Source organism: Oncorhynchus clarkii, chromosome 15, assembly GCF_045791955.1.
Source record: "Oncorhynchus clarkii lewisi isolate Uvic-CL-2024 chromosome 15, UVic_Ocla_1.0, whole genome shotgun sequence".
NCBI classification, from domain to species: domain Eukaryota; kingdom Metazoa; phylum Chordata; class Actinopteri; order Salmoniformes; family Salmonidae; genus Oncorhynchus; species Oncorhynchus clarkii.
This window is the reverse complement of record NC_092161.1, coordinates 28413232-28436312: the sequence shown is the minus strand read 5'-3', so window position 1 is coordinate 28436312 and position 23081 is coordinate 28413232. Positions and strand designations below refer to the sequence as shown.

The 23081-nt window shown below is 43.7% G+C and overlaps 1 protein-coding gene and 1 non-coding gene across 5 annotated transcripts; one reads left to right on the top strand and one right to left on the bottom strand.

Moving 5' to 3' along the window:
• The first annotated feature begins 1435 nt into the window (after positions 1-1435).
• LOC139367147 (poly(U)-binding-splicing factor PUF60-like) lies at positions 1436-21434 on the top strand. Of its 4 annotated transcripts, none has more exons than XM_071105249.1 (12): positions 1436-1513; positions 2154-2239; positions 2544-2639; positions 2753-2842; positions 3436-3486; positions 4789-4950; positions 5120-5212; positions 6618-6831; positions 6924-7156; positions 10341-10497; positions 10859-11118; positions 20251-21434. In XM_071105249.1, the coding sequence occupies exons 3-12, from the start codon at positions 2559-2561 to the stop codon at positions 20548-20550; spliced, it is 1641 nt and encodes a 546-aa protein (XP_070961350.1). In that variant the 5' UTR covers positions 1436-1513; positions 2154-2239; positions 2544-2558; the 3' UTR covers positions 20551-21434. The 4 variants fall into 4 exon arrangements, with proteins under 4 accessions (XP_070961350.1, XP_070961352.1, XP_070961349.1 ...); XM_071105251.1 differs by having other exon boundaries at positions 6924-7114; positions 20251-21294; XM_071105248.1 differs by having other exon boundaries at positions 1441-1513; positions 10341-10515; positions 20251-21217.
• trnaa-ugc (transfer RNA alanine (anticodon UGC)) lies at positions 6424-6498 on the bottom strand. Its single transcript has one exon. It is a non-coding gene; the product is annotated as a tRNA-Ala (tRNA).
• Positions 21435-23081: the final 1647 nt, after the last annotated feature.

The window sequence follows — 23081 nt, the reverse complement described above, 5'->3', positions numbered from 1 at the left end:
TGGTTATTTTCTATACATAGCAATGTGAATGCAAAGATGACACAGACCACAAAATAGGTGAAGTGAACTGGCAAAAGAGTACACATTCAAAGGCAAGGGCAGTGTGAATACAAAGATAACTTTTTTTTTTTACCCCAGAGTTCACTTTAAAGAGGTGCTATGCTTTGGGGGGCTCTTAGAAGGTGTCTGAGTTTTTTTGGAGTGTTAACACTGCACAAAAAATAACGCAAACTGCACTGAGTTCACAGAAATTGGTGAAAACACCCTTAAAGAGGACTATATGTGAAAACAGCTTTAACAATATGAAACCCAAATATTTAGGCTGACGTAATCCAGTGTCCAGAAAACGTATTTGTGGGATATGCAAATATGTTTATATTTAATGAGTTGTTGCCTCATTTGCATATTTAAATACAATATTTCAGAATATTTTTTATACAAAAAAGTATTATATTTGTGTCTACATTGAACAGGTAAAGGTTGATTGTGATATTATGAAGGGGGAAAAATCCCTATTAGGGTTTGTTGCCTGGCTGTAGAATTCCATTAATTTCTATGGAGGACTGCTTTTCTGAGTAGTGCCAATATGGCCTGTTATTGGCCAATACATAACATCAGCAATCCAAGGTGGCAAGTAGCCTAACGGTTGGAGAGTTGGACCAGTAACCGAACAGCTCGCTGGTTTGAACATCCGATCTGACAAATAAAAAAATCTGACAATGTGCCCTTGAGCAAGGCCCTTAACCCTAATTTGCTCAAGTGGCACTGTACTTCTATGGCTGACCCTGTAAAACAACACATTTCACTGCACCTATCCAGTGTATGTGACAATAAAACACCTTATTCTTATATACATCATTGAGGGATACCTATGTTGCTGGAGATCAGAAGTGTCCCGGTTAGAGAAAGACAGGTCGAGGTTGCCAGGGTCAGAGTAGCACACAAGGTGTTGTATTCTGAGGCAGTGAAGAGAGTAGTAGAGGAAGATGGGTCCAGGGCAAGGCATCCTAAGAGGCTCCCCGTGAGTAGGTCAAGGCCAATAGAGAGCAATAGGAATACCATGTGCTTCATTAAGGTTGGCTTCTTAGCCATGGTTATCAACTGTACCGCAGAAATGGAACTAAATCACATAAAATAGATGCTGTGGTGGCAGCTGCAGAGAAGTACGTGGGTGTACAAGATGGTTGAAGATGGTTTGCCGTTCTCCCAAGCTGCCGGGCCTGGTGTAGGATCAGATAGGGCCAAGTAGCATAATACTGTTGTATGTATTACTGTTGTTGTTGTTTATAGGGCAATATTCCTTCCCTTTTCCCCCTCCTTTTCCCTTTCATTTTTGTGTAGCTATATAGGGATACAGTCAGTGGCCCGTGACCGGACTCATACTCCAGTACAGGAGGTGGCGGTGTATGCACCTCACAGTTTGACGCAATCCGCTAATTCAATTTAAAGAAGAAGAAGAAGAACGGCGGGGCCTATTCAAGAAGGTGTGCTTATGGCGGTGACGGAGATTGCGGTAAATAGCTTGCTAAATAAGTTAAATATGAACTCAGTTATTGTTTTCTTTGTTTAATAGTTGTGCGTATACATCTATTATGGGAATGATTGGTTTATTCCCATTAACCATGTTTAATTTACAAAACCTGAATTTAGGCATGAGGCCTTTTAGCTAGCTAGCTTGCTATCTACTGCGACAATATGCTCCTGGCTAATGCTATTTAGCTACACAAATAAAGCAATCGCTAAATGTGTCGTATTTGTAGCCAACTAATCACAGATCGAACTGCTAGTGTGACAGACTATTGTTGGAATTACAATGCACGAGTCATGATTGAAAATTGTGAAATGTTATTTAGCCTAACGATGCATCGACCAGCTTAGCTAGATTGCTAGTTAACTGACTATAGCTCGCCTAACGTTAGCCCAACCGACGTTAAATTGAGCTTTACTGAAGTGTATCAAGTTAGTCAACGAATTTAGCTAGCTTTGTACTTGCTTCTATACGAACACTATACATCATATACTAACTAGCTACATAGTTATCTAGCTAAATTGGTAGGAAATGACCTAGGCAAACACTCGGTGCAAATGGAGGATACCAAGTTTACCGCCTTGCAGCTGCTAACATTAGTCTGAAAGCATTTTCTCTCTCTCAGACTTTTTGAATTGTTAAGGCTTCCCCATCACTCTTCCCCTTGGGGTTATCCTGCCTCTGGTGGTCCCAGCGTTTATCAGGTTGTAGGTAAGGAAATAATCTCCACGCGCCCATTGTGCGTTCCAATCACTGGTGACTGGTCGGCCTGGCCTATAACTATTCTAATCACTGCTTCCAAATCAAGATTAACTGCTTCCGCTTCTCCAGTACGATATATGTACTGTGATGATTCTCAATCTCTATACCTCAAATCTCTTAAAGATGGTCATTGAAGAACAGAGATGCAGCATACCAAATGTGCAGTGCATGGCAATTTCTCCAATGAATAAGTGTTCCTGTCTCTGAGGATGCTCAGATGTGTATTCATTTCTTTCCTGCTGTGGTTCTTCAGGGAGGGACAGCTCTGATGATGGAGAATGGACAGGGCACAGGTGGGAAGCTTGGCCTGCCGCCTCTCACCCCGGAGCAGCAGGAGGCTCTACAAAGGGTGAGCCTACTACATAAGCATGACTAAATACAGGTGTATACGTAATGACTCAAGATCAGTCAATTTGCCTGCGGTTCCACGATTCTTTCTCACGCTGACGGACTTTTCTTCAGGCAAAGAAATATGCCATGGAGCAGAGCATTAAGAGTGTCTTGGTGAAGCAGACCATTGCCCATCAGCAACAGCAGCTCACCAACTTGCAGGTGAGATGTGCTGAATTCTGTACTCCTGCAACTAAACTCTCCATCCTCTTGACCATAAGTTCTTCCCTTAACGCCAACCACACTCAATTTTAGCCTTATTTCTAAGAGTAACTTGGACTATCACATATACAGTTAAAAGCATCTGCCCTAGTAACTTTGTAGTTACAAACAATACTTGATTGTTCAGTAGCACAAAAAAATAGTAACATCCTTCACAACTGCAGCACAGCATATACAAGTGTATTTCTCTGCTTACGGTGATGGGATAGGGATGTTTGTCCTCTTGCTTCTGCCTCTCTTCTTTTTCAGCTGGAGAAGATCAACATGAAGACTTAGTTAAACATGTTGAATGCTTTGCACTTGGTCCCACATAGGGCTTTTGAATGTCTTGAATGTGGGGTAATATTGTGAAATGCTTTGGGGCAGATTGGAGTGGGTGGGACTGCAGAGGGAAAGTCAAATTAGTCCTAAAAGTCTTTTAGGGGATGTGTGTCTAGCTGATGTATATCAAAGCAATGACATTTGAAAAAGCAAAGCTTAAATATATATCTAACCTACTTTTCAGCACCTTTTTCATCTTTACTGTCTTTCAGATGGCAGCAGTGACAATGGGCTTTGGAGATCCTCTCTCACCTTTACAATCGGTCAATAGATTATTAAACTTATTTTCTCTGTTCGCATTCCTGTTAAAAAGGACAGTTACCCTTCTTTGATGGCCACTCTGGCCTCAATCATAGCCATAGCAGCTGACCAAAGAACTCATATTTCAAAAGAAGACATGGTTTTTAATATAATAATTATGAGGGACCAGTTCTTACACACACTGTTTCTGCTTAATTCAGTCTGGTTAATGAAGCCGTGTTTGTATGCCCACTGCACCATTTCAGAAGAAATGCCCGGAAGTACTTCCACTAGTGGCAACAGCTGTTGGTGTGTTTTTTTGTTTGTTTGTTTTACACTGAAAGTGATTTATATTAGGACGTTATGTATGAATTCATACATTTGAGCACAATACAAACTTCATCGGGGCATTTTAGCAGTATGATGGCTTTTTACACTAGCCTGAAATGGCTATCCAAGGGTGGTTGAGAAAATTAACATGGGGGAAGTCCATGTCTTCTTTGAAAATATGCTTGTACTTTGCATTGATTGAAGCTGAAAAAGCCAGCTTTGGTGTGGGGCTAAAGAGGGTTAGCAGTCTCTTTCAATAACCAAAGATGAGAGAACTGCTCAAACAGGAATTTTTGGCAATGTCAAATTTGATGCTGTAATAGGGGAAATCACTTTTCTCTTCTGTAATAGATTAGGCTGTTAGTTTTGCCCGTGGGTGATAGTAAAAGCAGCTATGCTCAAGTAAAAAATACTTGAGTAAAGGACCCAGTAAACTCTGCTTTCAGTGGTTAACCATCCCTCACTCCCCTTAGAGACGTAAGTGTAAAATGTTTTCCTTAGGCCTTTTTAATGGATGCTATTCAACTGATATAGGTGTTTATTTAATTTGTTCGCCATGTTGAAATGTCACAATATACACTATATGCAGCCCTGGACTACAGGTCCGTTTCAGGAGCCAAATATTAGCGAAGGACATCCATGTCACCTTCAGTGCTTTCACCCATATTAATGCAGTAATGAGAAACATGCATTTTTTAAAATTACGTAGCTGTTTGGGTGCCAGCATTCACCAAATTGTTAATCTTTGTGTAGATAGTCGCAAAATCGTTGTCCGGGACTCTATGTTGCGTATGCCCAGATTGCATCTGGCCCTGACATTGGCCTGTATGTCTATTGTTGGGAAAAGCAAACACCATACAGAATTAAACAAATACATTTACATTTCAATATAAAAAATAATTTACCCATACACATCTAGATATATTTATTTTTGTGTGTTCTTGCTTTCATAGACCCCCTAAACATCATGGTGTGTTTTTCTCCGGGGTTACCAGGTGGCGGCTCAGCGTCAGCGTGCTCTAGCCATCATGTGCCGGGTGTATGTGGGCTCCATATACTATGAGCTCGGGGAGGACACCATCAGACAGGCCTTTGCCCCTTTTGGCCCCATCAAGAGCATTGACATGTCATGGGACTCCGTTACAATGAAGCACAAGGTCCGTGTATAGAGCACCCTTAAACCACACCACACAGCGTTGCAATGTGATTAGAATCACATCTATACTAAATGATGTGAGGGGAAACTGAAGCACAACAGGGGAATGTGGCATGCATGTGTCTGTAATGCGGTGGACTGTTGTCCCATGGTTGTATCTGTCTGTGCAGGGCTTTGCCTTTGTCGAGTATGAGATCCCGGAGGCGGCACAGCTGGCTTTGGAGCAGATGAACTCAGTCATGCTTGGGGGCAGGAACATCAAGGTGAGTGGCCTGGAGAGTCAGCCTGTCCGGCCCAGTGGAAGTGGACCTCTCAGAACCCCCTCTATACCCCTGGAAAGAGGGGTGCTCCTGCTATCACCTTTTTAACCTTCTTTTTGTTTTCTTTTCATTTCTATCGAGAACGCATGGATCCAGTACGAAATCCTAATTTCGCTCTTTCCGTGTAACTGAACTATTATTTCTGTGTGAATCACTAATTGGTAGTCTCTCTAAATTCTGTATGGAAGTGTTATCTAAAGCCACTCATTTCTTTTGTCTTTCTTTGCTTGTATGTATGTCAATTCATTTACAGGTATGCGTGTGTGTGTTTGGGTGCGTGTGTGTTTTGTGTGTGTGCGCGCATGTCTGTGTGCGCGCGGGTGTTTTTTTGTGAATGTCTGCTGTGTTCTGCTTCCATGATGTCATCACCACATTGTTTTAGTGACCAGTTCCTCTAGGATGCCCGGGCAGCGTACGATGATGTGTTGCTCTGTGTCCGAGATGTGCTGATGATGGGCTGCGCCTGGTTGGTGTCGCTTGGCCGCCCCACCTGCAGCACAGATCATATACTACTTAGCCGCTAATAGAGACGCTCCAAACACTAGCCTATAGATGGACAGTTAGAGGAGATACCTCCAACTACTCTAGAAAGTGTAGTGCTAGCCACACGTGTGGTTTTATCTTGTTAATTCTTTAAGCATTTCCACTAGTTGGTCCTCAGCCGCAGCTCTAGCTGCGGCATTCTGTACAGGCCTTTCAGTGTTGTTCGAAACTGCCTGAGTGAGTGAAGCAGCTTTTACAGTAGAATTATCTTAATGAGTTCTAGACAGGCTTTTTTCTTGATCTCCTCTTCGTTTTTTTTTTACATGATCTTCGCTCTAGTTGATTTCCAGGTGACGATTTTAAAGTGACTATCTGAGTTGTTGGTATGTTGTCAGTTTCTATAATTCAGAAAGAAAAGGGGGAGAGTGAGAAAGTGTCAATAGAAGGTGTTGTCTCTACTCTATAGTGCAGGTTGTCACGTTTCACATCACTCGTATTACCTAAGCCTTTGCAGAAAGCCCTGGTGGAAAGATGCTGTTTAGCAAGGCTAGTGGAAACTTGGCAAAGAATACATTGGGCTGCGATTACATTTGAGTTATTTAGCGGATGCTCTTATCCAGAGCAACTTATAGTAGTGAGTGCGTACATTTTTTTTGGGTACATTTTTGTACTGGTCCCCGTGGGAATCGAACCCACAACCCTGGTGTTGCAAGCACCATGCTCTACCAGCTGAGCCACACGGGACCAATTGCAAAGAGAAATGGTCTCCTTCGATCTTCGGTTTTGGAGCTTGAGGTGTTGCGTTGCTCGGTCAGTGGGCTGTGACACCCCACTCATTGGCCCTGTGCTGGTATCTGTGCTGTAGGTGGGGCGGCCAGGTAACATTGGTCAGGCGCAACCCATCATCGACCAGCTGGCAGAGGAGGCGCGCGCCTACAACCGGATCTTCGTGGCTTCCGTCCACCCTGACCTCTCAGACGAGGACATCAAGAGCGTCTTTGAGGCCTTCGGGAGGATCAAGTCCTGCACGTTAGCCAGGGACCCCACCACAGGAAGACACAAGAGCTTTGGCTTCATCGGTGAGCAGAGAGGCGTTTGGCGGCCCTCAGGATGTGCTGTTGCTGTGTGTTTGTCCTCCTAACTCCTATTTTCCCCCCTCTCTCCCTGGCAGAGTATGACAAGCCCCAGTCGTCCCTGGATGCAGTGTCCTCCATGAACCTGTTTGACCTGGGGGGCCAGTACTTGCGGGTGGGCAAGGCCGTAACCCCGCCCATGCCCATGCTGACCCCCACCCAGCCTGGTGGCCTGCCGCCCGCTGCAGCCGTGGCTGCTGCAGCAGCCACCGCTAAGATAACGGCCCAGGCAAGTATGATTCCCTTCCAAAGGGATCTATTGGCCTTCCAGGTAAATATACCTCTGATATACAGTGAGCTCCAAAAGTGTTGGGACAGCGACACATTTTCTTGTTATTTTGGCTCTGTACTTCAGCACTTCGGATTTGAAATGATACAATGACTGAGGGTAAAGTGCTGACTGTCAGCTTTAATTGTAGGGTATTTTCACCCGTATCTGGTGACCCATTTAGAAATTACGGCACTTTTTGTACATGGGGGACCAAACATGGGGACAAAGTCACTTATGTGTATTAAACTAGTACAAATATTTGTGCTAGCCTCCCGAGTGGCGTAGCGGTTTAAGACACTGCATCGCAATGCTTGAGGCGTCACTACAGGCCCGGGTTCAATCCCAGGCTGTGTTGAAGCCGGCCGGGTGACCCATAAGGCGGCGCACAATTGGTCCAGCATCGTCCGAGTTAGGGGAGGGTTTGGCCGGCCGGGATGTCCATGTCCCATCGCGCTTTAGCGACTCCTGTTGCAGCGATGCAACAACTCTAACTACAAACAATATATGTGCCTCTAACTTTCTCACTAATCATTACTCAGGATTAATTCAGGATTATCCATAATCACTGTAGCATCCACATTAATGTTGAAGTGTTTAGAAAGATTCTATTCTTATTTACAATAAGTGACTCCATTATTTACCATTAATTTCTATTTGGCACAAAATAATCTGAAACGCAACCAAAACAAACAATAAATAGATCCAAAAAATGTGTAGAGTCACATGCTTGATGTAGTCATTGCGTGCTATGAATATAGCACCAAATGCTAAACATTTTAATGTATAATACAGAAGTGAATTTATCCCAATACTTTTGGTCCCCTCTGGGGGGGGGGAAACTATGTACAAATAGTGCTGTAATTTCTAAACGGTTCACCCCATATCAAAAAACCCTCAAATTAAAGCTGAAAATCTGCACTTTAACCTCAGTTACTGTATCGTTTCAAATCCAAAGTGCTGGAGTACAGAGCCAAAACAACAAAATATTTGTCACTGTCCCACTACTTTTGGAGCTCACTGTAGGTAGCTAGGTGTGACCTTTTTGTTAAAATGTGATAAGTATAATTAATATACTAAAGATAGAAATATAATGTATGTGTATATAAATCTGAATATTCTATTTTCTGTGCACATTAACATATATTTTGATGTGCCCTGCCGTAGAATTGAATACAGTATTTGATGAATTGATAATGCAGAACCCGTGCAGGGCAATATAAAGTCTTCTATGTTCACTGCTCTGTGTTTGCTAACAACATTTGCTGTGCCATGTCTGCTTGTTGTGATGTGAGCTCAACCCACGGTTGCGAAAGTTTATCCCCTGTGAAATGAGGGCTGGCCCTCTTCCCTTGTAATTCTAAGTACTATAATACTAAGAAGCAATTCTGCTCCTGTAAAATATACTGAACACAAATGTTAACACAAACATGCCAAGATTTTACTGGGTTATTGTTCATATAAGGAAATCAGTCAGATGAAATGCATTCATTAGGCCCTAATCTATGGATTTCACATGACTGGGCTGGGGCGCAGCCATGGGTGGGCTTTGGATGGCATAGGCCAATCAGAATCAGTTTTTCCCCCCACAAACGGTTACGTGTGGTCTGACATTAGAGGCAGCTTGTTGTAGAGAAATGAACATTCAATTCTATGGAAACAGCTCTGGTGGACATTCCTGCAGCCAGCATGCCAAACTGAACGCTCCCTCAACTTGAAACATCTGCGGTGTTGTGTCAACTGCAAAAATGTTTTTTTCCCCCAGCACAAGGTGCCCTTGTGTAATGATCATACGTTTTTAATCATCTTCTTGATAGGCCACACCTGTCAGGTGGATCAATTATCTTGGCAAAGGAGAAATGCTAACTAACATGGATGTAAACAAATTTGTTAACGATTTGAGAAATAAGCTTTTTGTGCGTATGGAATATTTATGGGATTTTTTTTTTTTTTCAGCCCATGAAAGATGGGACCAACACTTGTGTTTTATATTTTTGTTCAGTGCTTTTGGGTGTGGAATCTAATTACTCCCTGCAGTCTCACTGCTTAAGCAAGCACACACCCTCACTGCTATATCTGGCACTGTTAACAGTAGTCATAGTTCTGTTTAGTAATAAATACTATTGTTGAGTTTAGTGGAAGTTTATATTGACAATTTGTAGTTGTAGAATGTTGTATATTGGCTTGGCACTACTAATCTGACAATTGTAGTGAGGGCCACGGCAAGTTGCCTATTCCTTAGGTTATAAAGGCTATAGCAGTTTTAATAAATGTTAAACAATTTACACAATGAAAGAACAATGTAGACGGAGCTAAGATTTTCAACAAAGCAGCACAAAATGTCCCGTCAGAATGATTTATATATACAGTTAAAGTCGGAAGTTTACATACACTTAGGTTTGAGTCATTAAAACCTGTTTTTCAACCACTCCACAAATTTGTTGATAACAAACTATAGTTTTGGCAAGTCGGTTAGGACATCTACTTTGAGCCTGACACAAGTAATTTTTACAACAATTGTTTACAGACAGACTATTTCACTTATAACTCACTATCACAATTTTAGTGGGTCAGAAGTTTACATACACTAAGTTGACTGGCCAGCCAATAGCCACAACTAGTTGTGGATGACCTATTATTTGATACATTTGTGTGAACTTGCTCATATCAAGCAACAGGTGGCTTGCGGAAAGGTAAAAAATAACAATAAGTGGACTCGTTTTATGAAGGATCGGACAGTAAAATGGATTGGTTAGCTAGCTGGTAAGGCTTTAATATATTTCTTAATTAAGCTGAAGCTGGGTTTCCCAAGTTGTTCAGTGCTTAGTGCTCATGCTGGTGAACAAGATAAATACTTGTGACGTCACTCACCCAAGAAGGCTCAACCAGTCACCTGACTTAACTCTAGAATATTAATGACTTTGCCTCTGACTGTCCTGCGAGCTCGCGCTAGTGGTCCTTTTTTACCGGTCTTTTTAAAAATGGTATTTTAGTCTTTTGGGTGGTTGGCCAGTAGGGGGTCAGTATCATTGAATATCGCAATGTTTTATGGGTACTTAATCACGATAGGACAAAGGTGGGCATCCCCCAACCCTAATGCAGAGTAGAGCACTATACATGCTGTATAAAGTCTGACTGTGCAACCTCACTGTGTTTTCCTGCTAATGCGTCCCGCCCCTCTCTCAAGGAGGCTGTGACCGGGGCGTCCATCTTGGGGGCGATGGCCGGGGCGAACCAGATGGGCCAAATGAGTCAGATGGGACAAATGGGACAAATGGGTCCGATGGGCTCCATGGGCATCCCTCAGGCAGTCATGGCTGCCCAGGCCCCCGGAATGATCACAGGTGTGTATCGAGACATGTGTGAGTACAGAGTATTGTCCACTGACCTGTGCACTGTTTTGAATCTTTTTAGAGGGTTAGAGGATCGTTTTAAATTATTTCAAGTGTGTATCTTATCTACTCAATGCTACTGTGTTGAGCGGGATTATCTGGTCAGCCAGTTTTTGTAGTTTTTCCACCTGATCCTGCTCATTTGAGAATGTGTTAAAAAAAGATTGACTACAGTTGGTTCACATGCGACCAATTAGAGAAACAATGAAATTGCAACAGGTTTTGACTCCTATGAATGGCCATGTTCTCTCAGAGAAACCATATCAATGAAGATGTATTTATGTATGGCTGATGTGTGTGAATGTCCCTGTAGGTGTGACACCAGTGCGTCCTAACCTGCCAGTGCTGCCCCAGGTGGGCCTGGTGAACCCTGTGCTGGCCTCACCGCCTGTGATCACCAACCCGGCCCAAATCAACCCCTCTCTACAAGAGCTTCAGAAGAAGAAGCAGGAGGAGAAAGAGATGCTGCAGGATGGGACAGGCCAGGAGATGTTGAGCGACCAAGAACACATGAGCATTTCCGGAAGCAGCGCCAGGCACATGGTCATGCAGAAACTGCTGAGGAAATCAGAGGTAAGATCACACATGAAGATTGTGTGTGTATATAGTGCTTTCGGAAAGTATTCAGAACCCTGCACTTTTCCCACATAGTTACGTTACAACCTCATTCTAAAATAGATTAAATTGTTTCTCCCCCCCCTCCACCTACCCCATAAAGACAAAGCAAAAAATGTTTTTTATAAATGTTTGTACATTTTTTAATTATTCAGACCCTTTACTCAGTACTTTGTTGAAGCACCTTTGGCAGTGGTTACAGCCTCAATTCTTCTATGGTATATATCTACAAGCTTGGCACACCTGTATTTGGGGAATTCCTCCATTCTTCTCTGCAGATCCTCTCAAGCTCTGTCAGGTTGGATGTGGAGCATCGCTGCACAGCTATTTTCAGGTGTCTCCAGAGATGTTAGATCGGTTTCAAGTCCAAGCTCTGGCTGGGCTACTCAAGGACATTCAGAGACTTGTCCTGAAGCCACTCCTGCATTGTCTTGGCTGTGTGCTTAGGGTCGTTGTCCTGTTGGAAGGTGAACCTTAGCCCCAGTCTGAGGTCCTGAGTGCTCTGCAGCAGGTTTTCATCAAGTATCTCTCTGTACTTTGCTCTGTTCATATTTCCCTTGATCCTGACTAGTCTCCCAGTCCCTGCCACTGAAAAACATCCCACAGCATCATGCTGTGAGGATGTGTAAATAAGGTATCCGTTTTTTTATTTTGAATACATTTCTAAACCTGTTCTCATTGCCATTATGGGGTATTGTGTGTAGAGTGATGAATAAAAACACATGTATTTAATCAATTTTAGAAAAGGGTTGAAATGTAAACAATGTGGAAAATGTCGGTCTATAACGTCACACAGTTGACAGTGCATGTCAGAGCAAAAACCAAGCCATGAAGTCGAAGGAATTGTCTGTCGATCTTCAAGACAGGATTGTGTCGAGGCACGGTTCTGGGGAAGGGTACCAACACATTTCTGCAGCATTGAAGGTCCCCAAGAACACAGTGGTCTCCATCACTTAAATGGAAGAAGTTTGGAACCACCAAGACTTTTCCTAGAGCTGATGCCTGGCCAAACTGGGCAATTGGGGGACAAGGTCTTTAATCAAGGTGGTGACCAAGAACCTGATGGTCACTTTGACTGAGCTCCAGAGTGCCTCTGTGGAGAACCTTCCAGTAAGACAACTATCTCTGCAGCAGTCCACCAATCAGACCTTTTTATGGTAGTGGCCTGACGGAAGCCACTCTTCAGTAAAAGGCACATTACAGCCCGCTTGGAGTTTGTAAAAAGGCACCTAAAGACTCTGACCTAGAGAAACAAGATTCTCTGGTCTGATGAAACCAAGATTGAACTCTTTGGCCTGAATGCCTGGAGGAACCATTTTAACTGGGCAAGTCAGTTAATAAGAACAAATTCTTATTTACGATGACGGCCAAACCCTAATCCGGACGACACTGGGCCTATTGTGAGCCACCCTATCGGACTCCCAATCAATGCCGGTTGTGATGCGTTCTGGAATTTAAACTAGGGTCTGTAGTGACGCCTCTAGCACTGAGATGCAGTTCCTTAGACTGCTGCGCCACTCGGGAGCCCATGCTGTGGGGATGTTTTTCAGCAGCAGGGAGGGGAGACACGTCAGGATCGAGGGAAAGTTGAACGGAGCGATGTAAAGAGATCCTTGATGAAAACCTGCTCCAGAGCGCTTAGGACCTCAGGCTGGGGCAAAGGTTCACCTTCCAACAGGACAACGACCCTAAGCACACAGCCAGGACAACGCAGGAGTGGCTTCGGGGCAAGTCTCTGAATGTCCTTGAGTGGCCCATCCAGAGCCCGGTCTTGAACCCAATCTAACATCTCCCCAGCCAACCTGACAGAGCTTGAGAGGATCTCAAATCAAGTTTTATTTGTTACATGTGCCGAAAACAACAGGTGTACAGCGAAATGATTACTTACAAGCCCTTACCTTAAGGTAGAGTTCAAGTGACTAAGCATAGCTTATAAACATAGTAGCAGCAGTGTAAAAGAGGGGTCTGGGTAGCCCTTTGATTAGCTGTTCAGGAGTCTTATGGCTTGGGGATAGAAGCTATTAAGAAGCCTTTTGGACCTAGACTTGGGGTTCCAGTACCTCTTGCCATGTGGAATCAGAGAGCACAATCTATGACTAGGGTGGCTGGAGTCTTTGACAATTTTTATGGCCTTCCTCTGACACCGCCTGGTATATGGCAGGAAGCTTGGCCCCAGTGATGTACTGGGCTGTACGCTCTACCCTCTGTAGTTCCTTGCAGTCTGAGGCCGGGCAGTTGCCATACCAGGCAGTGATGCAACCAGTGTTCTCTGGTGCAGCTGTAGAATCTTTTGAGGATCTGAAGACACATGCCAAATCTTTTCAGTCTCCTGAGGGGGAATAGGCTTTGTCGTGCCCTATTCACAACTGTCTTGGTGTGTTTGGACCATGATAGTCTGATTCCAAGATGGTGTAGCAGTGCAGACGTTGTTTGTCGTTCTCCCGTGTAAATGTTGTATTTTTCATCTTTTTGTATATATTTCAATATATTTTCAATCTCTTTAACATTTTTAAATGAAATATACCTTCCGGCAACCCGCCTCACCCAATATAATACGGATCTAATAATTGCCAGTCTGCACAGTGCTTTACTAACCCTGTGCATATCGGACTGTTTTTCTCCACTACAACACCGGATTCCTGCCGTAAGCCCTGAACCATTACTCCTGATCATCACAGCAAGCTAGCTCCCACCGAGTGGCCCAGCCCAAAGCTATCCTTGAGCTAGGCCCATCTCCCGGGCCTGCTCAGTGGACCCTAAGATCAATCGGCTACACCGCTGATGCCTCCCGGACTCTTCACTAACACGACTAGAATCCACTACACCACCGGATTCTTGCCGTAAGCTCTGGATCTTTGCATCGGATCATCGCTGCTACCGAGTGGCTATAGTGGCTAACTCCCTTGTCCTGACGCTAGCACTAGTTAGCCGCCAGCCAGGCGCATCTCCTGGCTAGCAAACAAAATTACTCCAGCTACAATACCTCTTTTGCCAACTGGCCTGGACCCTTTGTCGGCACAGAGGTTCAATCACGACTGGTCTGCCGACGTAATTCCATCCGTTGTGCCCTCAACCGGCCTTTGCCGGACGTCGGCGCAGAGGCTTCTACTAGCCCTGGCCTGCTAACTTTTTTTTTTTTGATCACAGTGTCTTCCGCTTGCTAGCGTAGTAACGACTACCTAGCGGCTTCCCTGTTTCATCTGTTGCTGTTCATTGGACCCTATGATCACTTGGCTACATACAGTGGGGAGAATAAGTATTTGATACACTGCCGATTTTGCAGGTTTTCCTACTTACAAAGCATGTAGAGGTCTGTAATTTTTATCATAGGTACACTTCAACTGAGACAGAATCTAAAAAATCACATTGTATGATTTTTAAGTAATTAATTTGCATTTTATTGCATGACATAAGTATTTGATACCTCAGAAAAGCAGAACTTAATATTTGGTACAGAAACATTTGTTTGCAATTACAGAGATCATACGTTTCCTGTAGTTCTTGACCAGGTTTGCACACACTGCAGCAGGGTTTTTGGCCCACTCCTCCATACAGACCTTCTCCAGATCCTTCAGGTTTCGGGGCTGTCGCTGGGCAATACTGACTTTCAGCTCCCTCCAAAGCTTTTCTATTGGGTTCAGATCTGGAGACTGGCTAGGCCACTCCAGGACCTTGAGATGCTTCTTACGGAGCCACTCCTTAGTTGCCCTGGCTGTGTTTCGGGTCGTTGTCATGCTGGAAGACCAAGCCACGACCCATCTTCAATGCTCTTAGTGAGGGAAGGAGGTTGTTGGCCAAGATCTCGCGATACATGGCCCCATCCATCCCCCCCTCAATACGGTGCAGTCGTCCTATCCCCTTTGCAGAAAAGCATCCCCAAAGAATGTTTCCACCTCCATGCTTCACGGTTGGGATGGTGTTCTTGGGGTTGTACTCATCCTTCTTCCTCCAAACACTCTCTCATCAGACCACATGACTTTCTCCCATTCCTCGTCTGGATCATCCAGATGGTCATTGGCAAACTTCAGACAGGCCTGGACATGCGCTCGCTTGAGCAGGGGGACCTTGCGTGCGCTGCAGGATTTTAATCCATCACGGCATAGTGTGTTACTAATGGTTTTCTTTGAGACTGTGGTCCCAGCTCTCTTCAGGTCATTGACCAGGTCCTGACGTGTAGTTCTGGGCTGATCCCTCACCTTCCTCATGATCATTGATGCCCCACGAGGTGAGATCTTGCATGGAGCCCCAGACCGAGGGTGATTGACCGTCATCTTGAACTTCTTCCATTTCCTAATAATTGCGCCAACAGTTGTTGCCTTCTCACCAAGCTGCTTGCCTATTGTCCTGTAGCCCATCCCAGTCTTGTGAAGGTCTACACTTTTGTCCCTGATGTCCTTACACAGCTCTCTGGTCTTGGCCATTGTGGAGAGGTTGGAGTCTGTTTGAGTATGTGGACAGGTGTCTTTTATACAGGTAACGAGTTCAAACAGGTGCAGTTAATACAGGTAATGAGTGGAGAACAGGAGGGCTTCTTAAAGCAAAACTAACAGGTCTGTGAGAGCCAGAATTCTTACTGGTTGGTAGGTGATCAAATACTTATGTCATGCAATAAAATGCAAATTAATTACTTAAAAATCATACAATGTGATTTTCTGGATTTTTGTTTTAGATTCCGTCTCTCACAGTTGAAGTGTACCTATGGTAGAAATTACAGATCTCTACATGCTTTGTAAGTAGGAAACACTGCCGAATTTGCAGGTTATCAAATACTTGTTCTCCCCACTGTAGCTGATACCTGCTGGGCTGTTCATTAATCACAGTACTACATTTGGTTTATTTTTGTTTATCTGTCGGCCCCAACCTCGAACTCAGGCACTGTGTGTAGTTAACTAACCCTCTCTGCCCATTCATCGCCATTTTACCTGTTGTCTTAGCTGATTAGCTGTTGTTGTCTTACCTGTTGTCTTAGCTAGCTCTCCCAATCAACACCTGTGTTTGCTTTATGCCTCACTTTGTCTCTCTCTAATGTCAATATGCCTTGTATATTGTAGATTAGGATGGTTATCATTGTTTTAGTTTACTGTGGAGCCCCTAGTCCCACTCAACATGCCTCAGACACCTCTTTTGTCCCACCTCCCTCACCCATCATAACTAATGCGTCCAGAGATGCAAACTCTTGTCGTCACTCAATGCCTAGGTTTACCTCCACTGTATACGCACCCTACCATACCCCTGTCTGTACATTATGCCCTGCCACACCCAGAAATCTGCTGCTTTTATTCTCTGTCCCCAACGCAATAGACGATGAGTTTGATGAGCCTTTAGCCATACCCTCAACCTACTCCTCCTCTTTTCCTCGGGTGATGTGGAGGTTAACCCAGGCCCAGCGAGTCCCCAGGCGCTCTCATGTGTGGACTTCTGTAACCGTAAAGCCTTGGTTTCATGCTTGTTAACTTCAGAAGCCTCCTCCCTAAGTTTAAATATATATATTTTTTAAATTCACTGCTTTAGCATACTCTGCCAACCCTAATGTCCATGCTGTGTCTGAATCCTGGCTTAGGAAGGCCACCAAAAATTCTGAAATTTCCATCCCCAACTACAACATTTTCCGTGAAGATGGAACTGCCAAAGGGGGAGGAGTTAGCTTGCAAAGTTCAGTCATACTATCCAAGTCTGTGCCCAAACAATTAGAGCCCCTACTTTTAAAAATCCACCTTTCCATAAACCTGTCTCTCACCGTTGCCGCTAGTTATAGATCCCCCTCTGGCCCCAGTTGTGCCCTGGACACCATATGTGAATTGATTGCCCCCCCCATCTATCTTCAGAGTTCATACTGTTAGGTGACCTGAACTGGGACATGCTTAACACCCCGGCCATCCTACAATCTAAGCTAGATGCCCTCAATCTCACACAAATTATTAAGGAAACCACCAGGTACAACCCTAAATCTGTAAACATGGGCATCCTCATAGATATTATCCTGACCTACTTGCCTTCCAAATACACCTCTGCTGTTTTCAATCAGGATCTCAGCAATCACTGCCTCATTGCCTGCATCCACTATGGGTCACTGTCAAACGCTCCCTAAAACACTTCAGCGAGCAGGCCTTTCTAATCAACCTGGCCTGGGTATCCTGGAAGGATATTGACCTCATCCCGTCAGTAGAGGATGCCTGGCTGTTCTTTAAAAGTAATTTTGTCACCATCTTAAACAAGCGTTCCCCTTTCAAAAAATGAAGAACTAAGAATAGATATAGCCCTTGGTTCACTCCAGACTAGACTGCCCTTGACCAGCACAAAAACATCCTGTGGCGGACTGCACTTGCATCGTATAGTCCCCACGATATGCAACTTTTCAGGGAAGTCAGGAACCAATACACACAGTCAGTTAGAAAAGCAAAGGCTAGCTTTTTCTAAAATAAATTTGCATCCTGTAGCTCTAACTCCAAAAAGTTTTGGAACACTGTAAAGTCCATGGAGAACAAGAGCACCTCCTCCCAGCTGTCATCTGCACTGAGGCTAGGAAACACCGTCACCACCGATAAATCCATGATTATCGAGTATTTCAGTAAGCATTTCTCTATGGCTGGCCATGATTTCCTCCTGGCTACCCTGGCCAACAGCTCCGCACCCCCCGCAGCTACTTGCCCAAGCCTCCCCAGCTTCTCCTTCACCCAAATCCAGATAGCAGATGTTCTGAAAGAGCTGCAAAACCTGGACCTGTACAAATCAGCTGGGCTAGAAAATCTGGACCCTCTCTTTCTAAAATGATCCACTGCCCTTGTTGCAACCCCTATTACCAGTCTGTTCAAACTCTCATATCGTCTGAGATTCCTAAAGATTGGAAAGCTGCTGCGGTCATCCCCCTCTTCAAAGGGGGTGACACTCTAAATCCAAACTGGTACAGACCTATATCCATCCTGCCCTGCCTTTCTAAGGTCTTCGAAGGCCAAGTTATCAAATCACTGATCATTTCGAATCCCACTGTACCTTCTCCGCTGTGCAGTCCTGTTTCTGAGCTGGTCACGGGTGCACCTCAGCCACGCTCAAGGTACTAAACGATATCATAACCGCCATCGATAAAAGACTGTGTAGCCGTCTTCATCGACCTGGCCAAGGCTTTAGACTCTGTCAATCATCGTATTCTTATTGGCAGACTCAACAGCTTTGGTTTCTCAAATGACTGCCTCGCCTGGTTCACAAACTACTTCTCAGATAGAGTTCAGTGTGTCAAATCGGAGGGCATGTTGTCCAGACCTCTGGCAGTCTCTATGGGCGGTACCACAGGGTTCAATTCTCTGGCCGACTCTTTTCTCTGTATATATCAATGATGTCTCTTGCTGCTGGTGATTCCCTGATCCACCTCTACGCAGACGACACCATTCTGTATACATCTGGCCCTTCTTTGGACACTGTTAACAAACCTCCAAACGAGCGTAAATGCCATACAACACTCCTTCCGTGGCCTCCAACTGCTCTTAAACGCTAGTAAAACTAAATGCATGCGTTTCAACCGATCATTCCCTCCCGCCCGACTAGCATCACTACTCTGGATGGTTCTGACTTAGAATATGTGGACAACTACAAATACCTAGGTGTCAGGCTAGACTGTAAACTCTCCTTCCAGACTCATATTAAACATCTCCAATCCAAAATGAAATCTAGAATCGGCTTCCTATTTCGCAACAAAGAATCCTTCACTGATGCTGCCAAACAGCCTCGTAAAACTGACTATCCTACCGATCCTCGACTTTGGCAATGTAATTTACAAAATAGCCTCCAACACTCTACTCAGCCAACTGCAGTCTATCACAGTGCCATCCGTTTAGTCACCAAAGACCCATATTCCACCCACCACTGTGACCTGTATGCTCTCGTCGGCTGGCCCTCGCTACATATTCCTCGTCAGACCCACTTTTCTAGGTAAATCTCTGCCTTTTCTCAGCTCACTGGTCACCATAGCAGCACCCACCCGTAGCACGCGCTCCAGCAGGTATATCTCACTGGTCATCCCCAAAGCCAACACCTCCTTTGGACACCTTTCCTTACAGTTCTCTGCTGCCAATGACTGGACCGAATTGCAAAAATCGCTGAAGTTGGAGACTTATCTCCCTCACTAACTTACCTTTAAGCATCAGCAGTCTGAGCAGGTTACCGATCGCTGCAGCTGTACACAGCCTATCTGTAAAAAGCCCATCCAACTACCTACCTCATCCCCATATTGTTTTTATTAACTTTTTTTGCTCTTTTGCACACCAGTATTTCTACTTGCACATCATCTGCACATATATCACTCCAGTGTTACTTTGCTAAATTGTAATTACTTCGCTACTATGGCCTATTTATTGCCTTACCACCTCATACCATTTGCACACACTGTATATAGACTTTTTCTATTGTTTTATTGACTGTACGTTTGTTTATCCCACTGCTTTGCTTTATCTTGGCCAGGTCGCAGTTGTAAATGAGAACTTGTTCTCAACTGGCCTACCTGGTTAAATAAAGATGAAAGAAAAATAAGTTTGTTAATATGGACACCAAGGAAGTTGAAGCTCTCAACCTGTTCCACTACAGCCCTGTCGATGAGAATTGGTGTTTGCTCGGTCCTCCTTTTCCATTCGTCCACAATCATCTCCTTTGTCTTGATCACGTTGGGGGAGAGGTTGTTCTCCTGGCACCACACATCTGCAGAGAAGAATGGGATAAACTCCCCAAATACAGGTGTGCCGGGTTTGTCGTGTCATACCCAAGAAGTCTAAGCTTTAATCACTGCCAAAGGTGCTTCAAGAAAGTACCGAGTAAAGGGTCTGAATACTTATGTAAATGTAATATCTTTTTTTGCTTTGTCATTATGGGGTATTGTGTATAGATGGAGGATTTTTATTTGATCCATTTTAGAATAAGGCTGTAAAAATGTGGAAAAAGTCAATGTCTCAATACTTTCCGAATGCACTGTATTTGCCTTGTTTAATTGCAAAAAATGTACAAAAGTTGCAGTACTTTCACTGAAAAGTAGATTTATTTTAGATTTATTTTGAATGTAATGCGATTTGGGTAGGAATACATATTGACTTGTCTTCCCCTCCCCAGTCTACGGTGATGGTGTTACGGAACATGGTGGGGCCAGAGGACATCGATGACGACCTAGAGGGCGAGGTGACAGAGGAGTGCGGTAAGTTTGGTGCCGTCAACCGGGTCATCATCTACCAGGAGAAGCAGGGGGAGGAGGAGGATGCCGAGATCATCGTCAAGATCTTTGTGGAGTTCTCCATGGTCTCGGAGATGAACAAGGCCATCCAGGCACTCAACGACCGCTGGTTTGGGGGTCGCAAGGTCATCGCGGAGGTCTACGACCAAGAGCGCTTTAACAGTAGTGACCTCTCCGCATAAACTGTCTGAAATGGTCGCCCAACACCCATCCCATACCCGTTGCTCAAACTCACTTCAGCCACTATCACTGCTGCTAGAGATTTGGGCCTCTTTTTAAATTGTAATTTTTTTTATTGATGTTGATATTAATATTATTAATGGTCTCTTTTGAGGGATTGGTTAAGAAAATAATATTTGCACCTCATGGATTTTGTTTTGTCACCTACTGTGAAGACTTGATTTATTTTGTATTATTTGCAGTTTTTTTTTTTGTTATCAAATTGAGAAGTCATTAGGTTACCCCCATTTTTAATTTGTCAGGACTCTTTAAAAATTGTTTTAGAGCTATTGGTTCCCATTTACCCACAAATAAATTCTTCAACTATGTGAATGTCTGTTGTGAATTCCTTATGTGTTTTGGGAAGGAAAAATCCTATTTCAATTACTAATATTCCCCATTTCTTGACATTTCAATAGAACGTAGTCATTTCAGTTATCTAAAATTATTAAATATACTGTAGCTATTTCAAAACGGTCTTACCGCAATTATTGACCTTTGCTGTGAAGACCATGTTTTATTTTTTTATTTTTTTTTGTCAGCATCACGGGTTTGGGACAATATTTTTCCCCCACATTTTTATAAATTGAGCTTCAATCAATTAGATGCATTGAAAATGAATACTGAACACATTTGAGATCTGTTATTTTGTTAAAATGTTTCTGATTGTGGAATTCCCAGTTTCATAAAGCTTATTTTATATTAAACTTTAGATTCTGGAGGCTTTCTTCACAAGGTTGAATAATTGACTGGTTGTAGCCTATAATAGGCTTAATTATACTGTATCTTTGCAAGTGTTGCATGAAAATATGTTGGTAATTGTAAAAATGTTGATTCTGAAAACGTATACCTGTACCTATGTTTGTCCTGTACAACCGCTGGTTGCTGAAATTCATACTTTCAATCAAAACATTGATCGAAAACAGACTTTCCTAATTTGTGTTGCTCAACTCCGCACAAGTGTGCTTCTGCCAATTGAATCTCAGTTTGTAATATGTCAAGGCCGCTACTTCTCCAGATGAGCAACACAAATTAGGAAAAAGTTGGTTGTACTCTATACTGAACACAAATATAAACGCAACGTAACAATTTCAATGATTTTATTCAGTTACAGTTCATATAAGGAAATCAGTAAATTGAAATAAATTCATTAGGCCCGAATCTATGGCTTTCACATGACTGGGCAGAGGTGCAGCCATGGGTGGGCCTTGGGAGGGCATAGGCCCACCCACTGGGGAACCGGGCCCAGCCAATCAGAATGAGTTTTTCCCCACAAAAGGGCTTTATTACAGACAACAACTTCTGTTTCATCGGCTGTCCCGGTCTCAGAAGATCCCGCAGGTGAAGAAGCTGGATGTGGAGGTCCTGCAAATTTTAGAGTGGCCTTTGTCACCAAGCACAAGGTACACCTGTAATGATCATGCAGGTTTATCAGCTTCTTGATATGCCACAGCTGTCAGGGTTATCTTGGCAAAGGAGAAATGGCCACTAACAGGAATGTAAACAAATTTGTGCACAAAATTTGAGAACAATAAGCTTTTTATGCATATGGAACATTTCTGTGATATTTTATTTCACCTTGTAAAGCATGGGACCAACACTTTACATATTGTGTTTATATATATTTTTCAGTATATAAAAGTATGAATTGTATCACCCTGCTGAAGAACCGTAGTTGTACAAGAAAAACATGGGTACAGGTAAGCATTTTCAGAATTGACATTTTTACAAGTATCGACTGGTGGGGTTTCAATGTTACTAGCAAATCGTGCGAACAGTTATCAATACTCTACTCCACCTCCATATAAGATAACTGAGTTGAGTGTTCCTCAGCAAGCATGATGAGGTTACATGTCTACCTGTCAGCGGGCGCACTCTTGACAATCTACGATAGGCCTACGCATTTGCTGAATTCGGCTGAGTTTAAGTCTACTTTGCTTTCATTACCGCTAGATGGAGGAATTTGATAAGCAACCAAAGCAGAGCGGTTTCGACACGAACATAAAGGCAACCATCTTCTAAAAGGCACATTCAATACCTCCTAGCCCCTTGGGGTCGCTATTACATATGTGCAGTTTTGGGTGCTTGCTGAGAGAGGGAGAAGGAATGAATGGATGCACTTGATTTTTATTTTCCTGTATATGTGTGTTCGCACTGGCCGGCGTATGCAGTCATACCCGTGTGGAGGGCGGTAGTTGTCCTACAAAAACCAATAATCCACAATTATAAAAAATAGTGCAATATTATCTGTAGTTAGATGTCTATTACTATGAAGTAAATGTTGAGTATGCACTTGGTAGACATGTGTGCGCCATGAGATGAGCGGCGTAGAAAGTGCGTCTTTGCACCTTTGGGAGGTGTCAGTTGAAGGGGGGTGTAAAATCGTGCACACCCAGCCACAACAACAATAAGGAGGAGCCACTGGGCGGAGCTGGAAGGTCGTGGTTAGCACTCCCCACCACATTTTTACAACAGCACCACACACCCGGCCGGA

Bases quoted from the DNA above. Each gene is read 5' to 3' on its own strand.
- LOC139367147 (XM_071105248.1), top strand. From the start codon at position 2,559: ATGATGGAGAATGGACAGGGCACAGGTGGGAAGCTTGGCCTGCCGCCT. The intron at 2,843-3,435 runs GTGAGATGTGCT...ACTGTCTTTCAG, and splicing joins AGCAGCTCACCAACTTGCAG to ATGGCAGCAGTGACAATGGG. The intron at 10,516-10,858 runs GTGAGTACAGAG...ATGTCCCTGTAG, and splicing joins AGGTGTGTATCGAGACATGT to GTGTGACACCAGTGCGTCCT.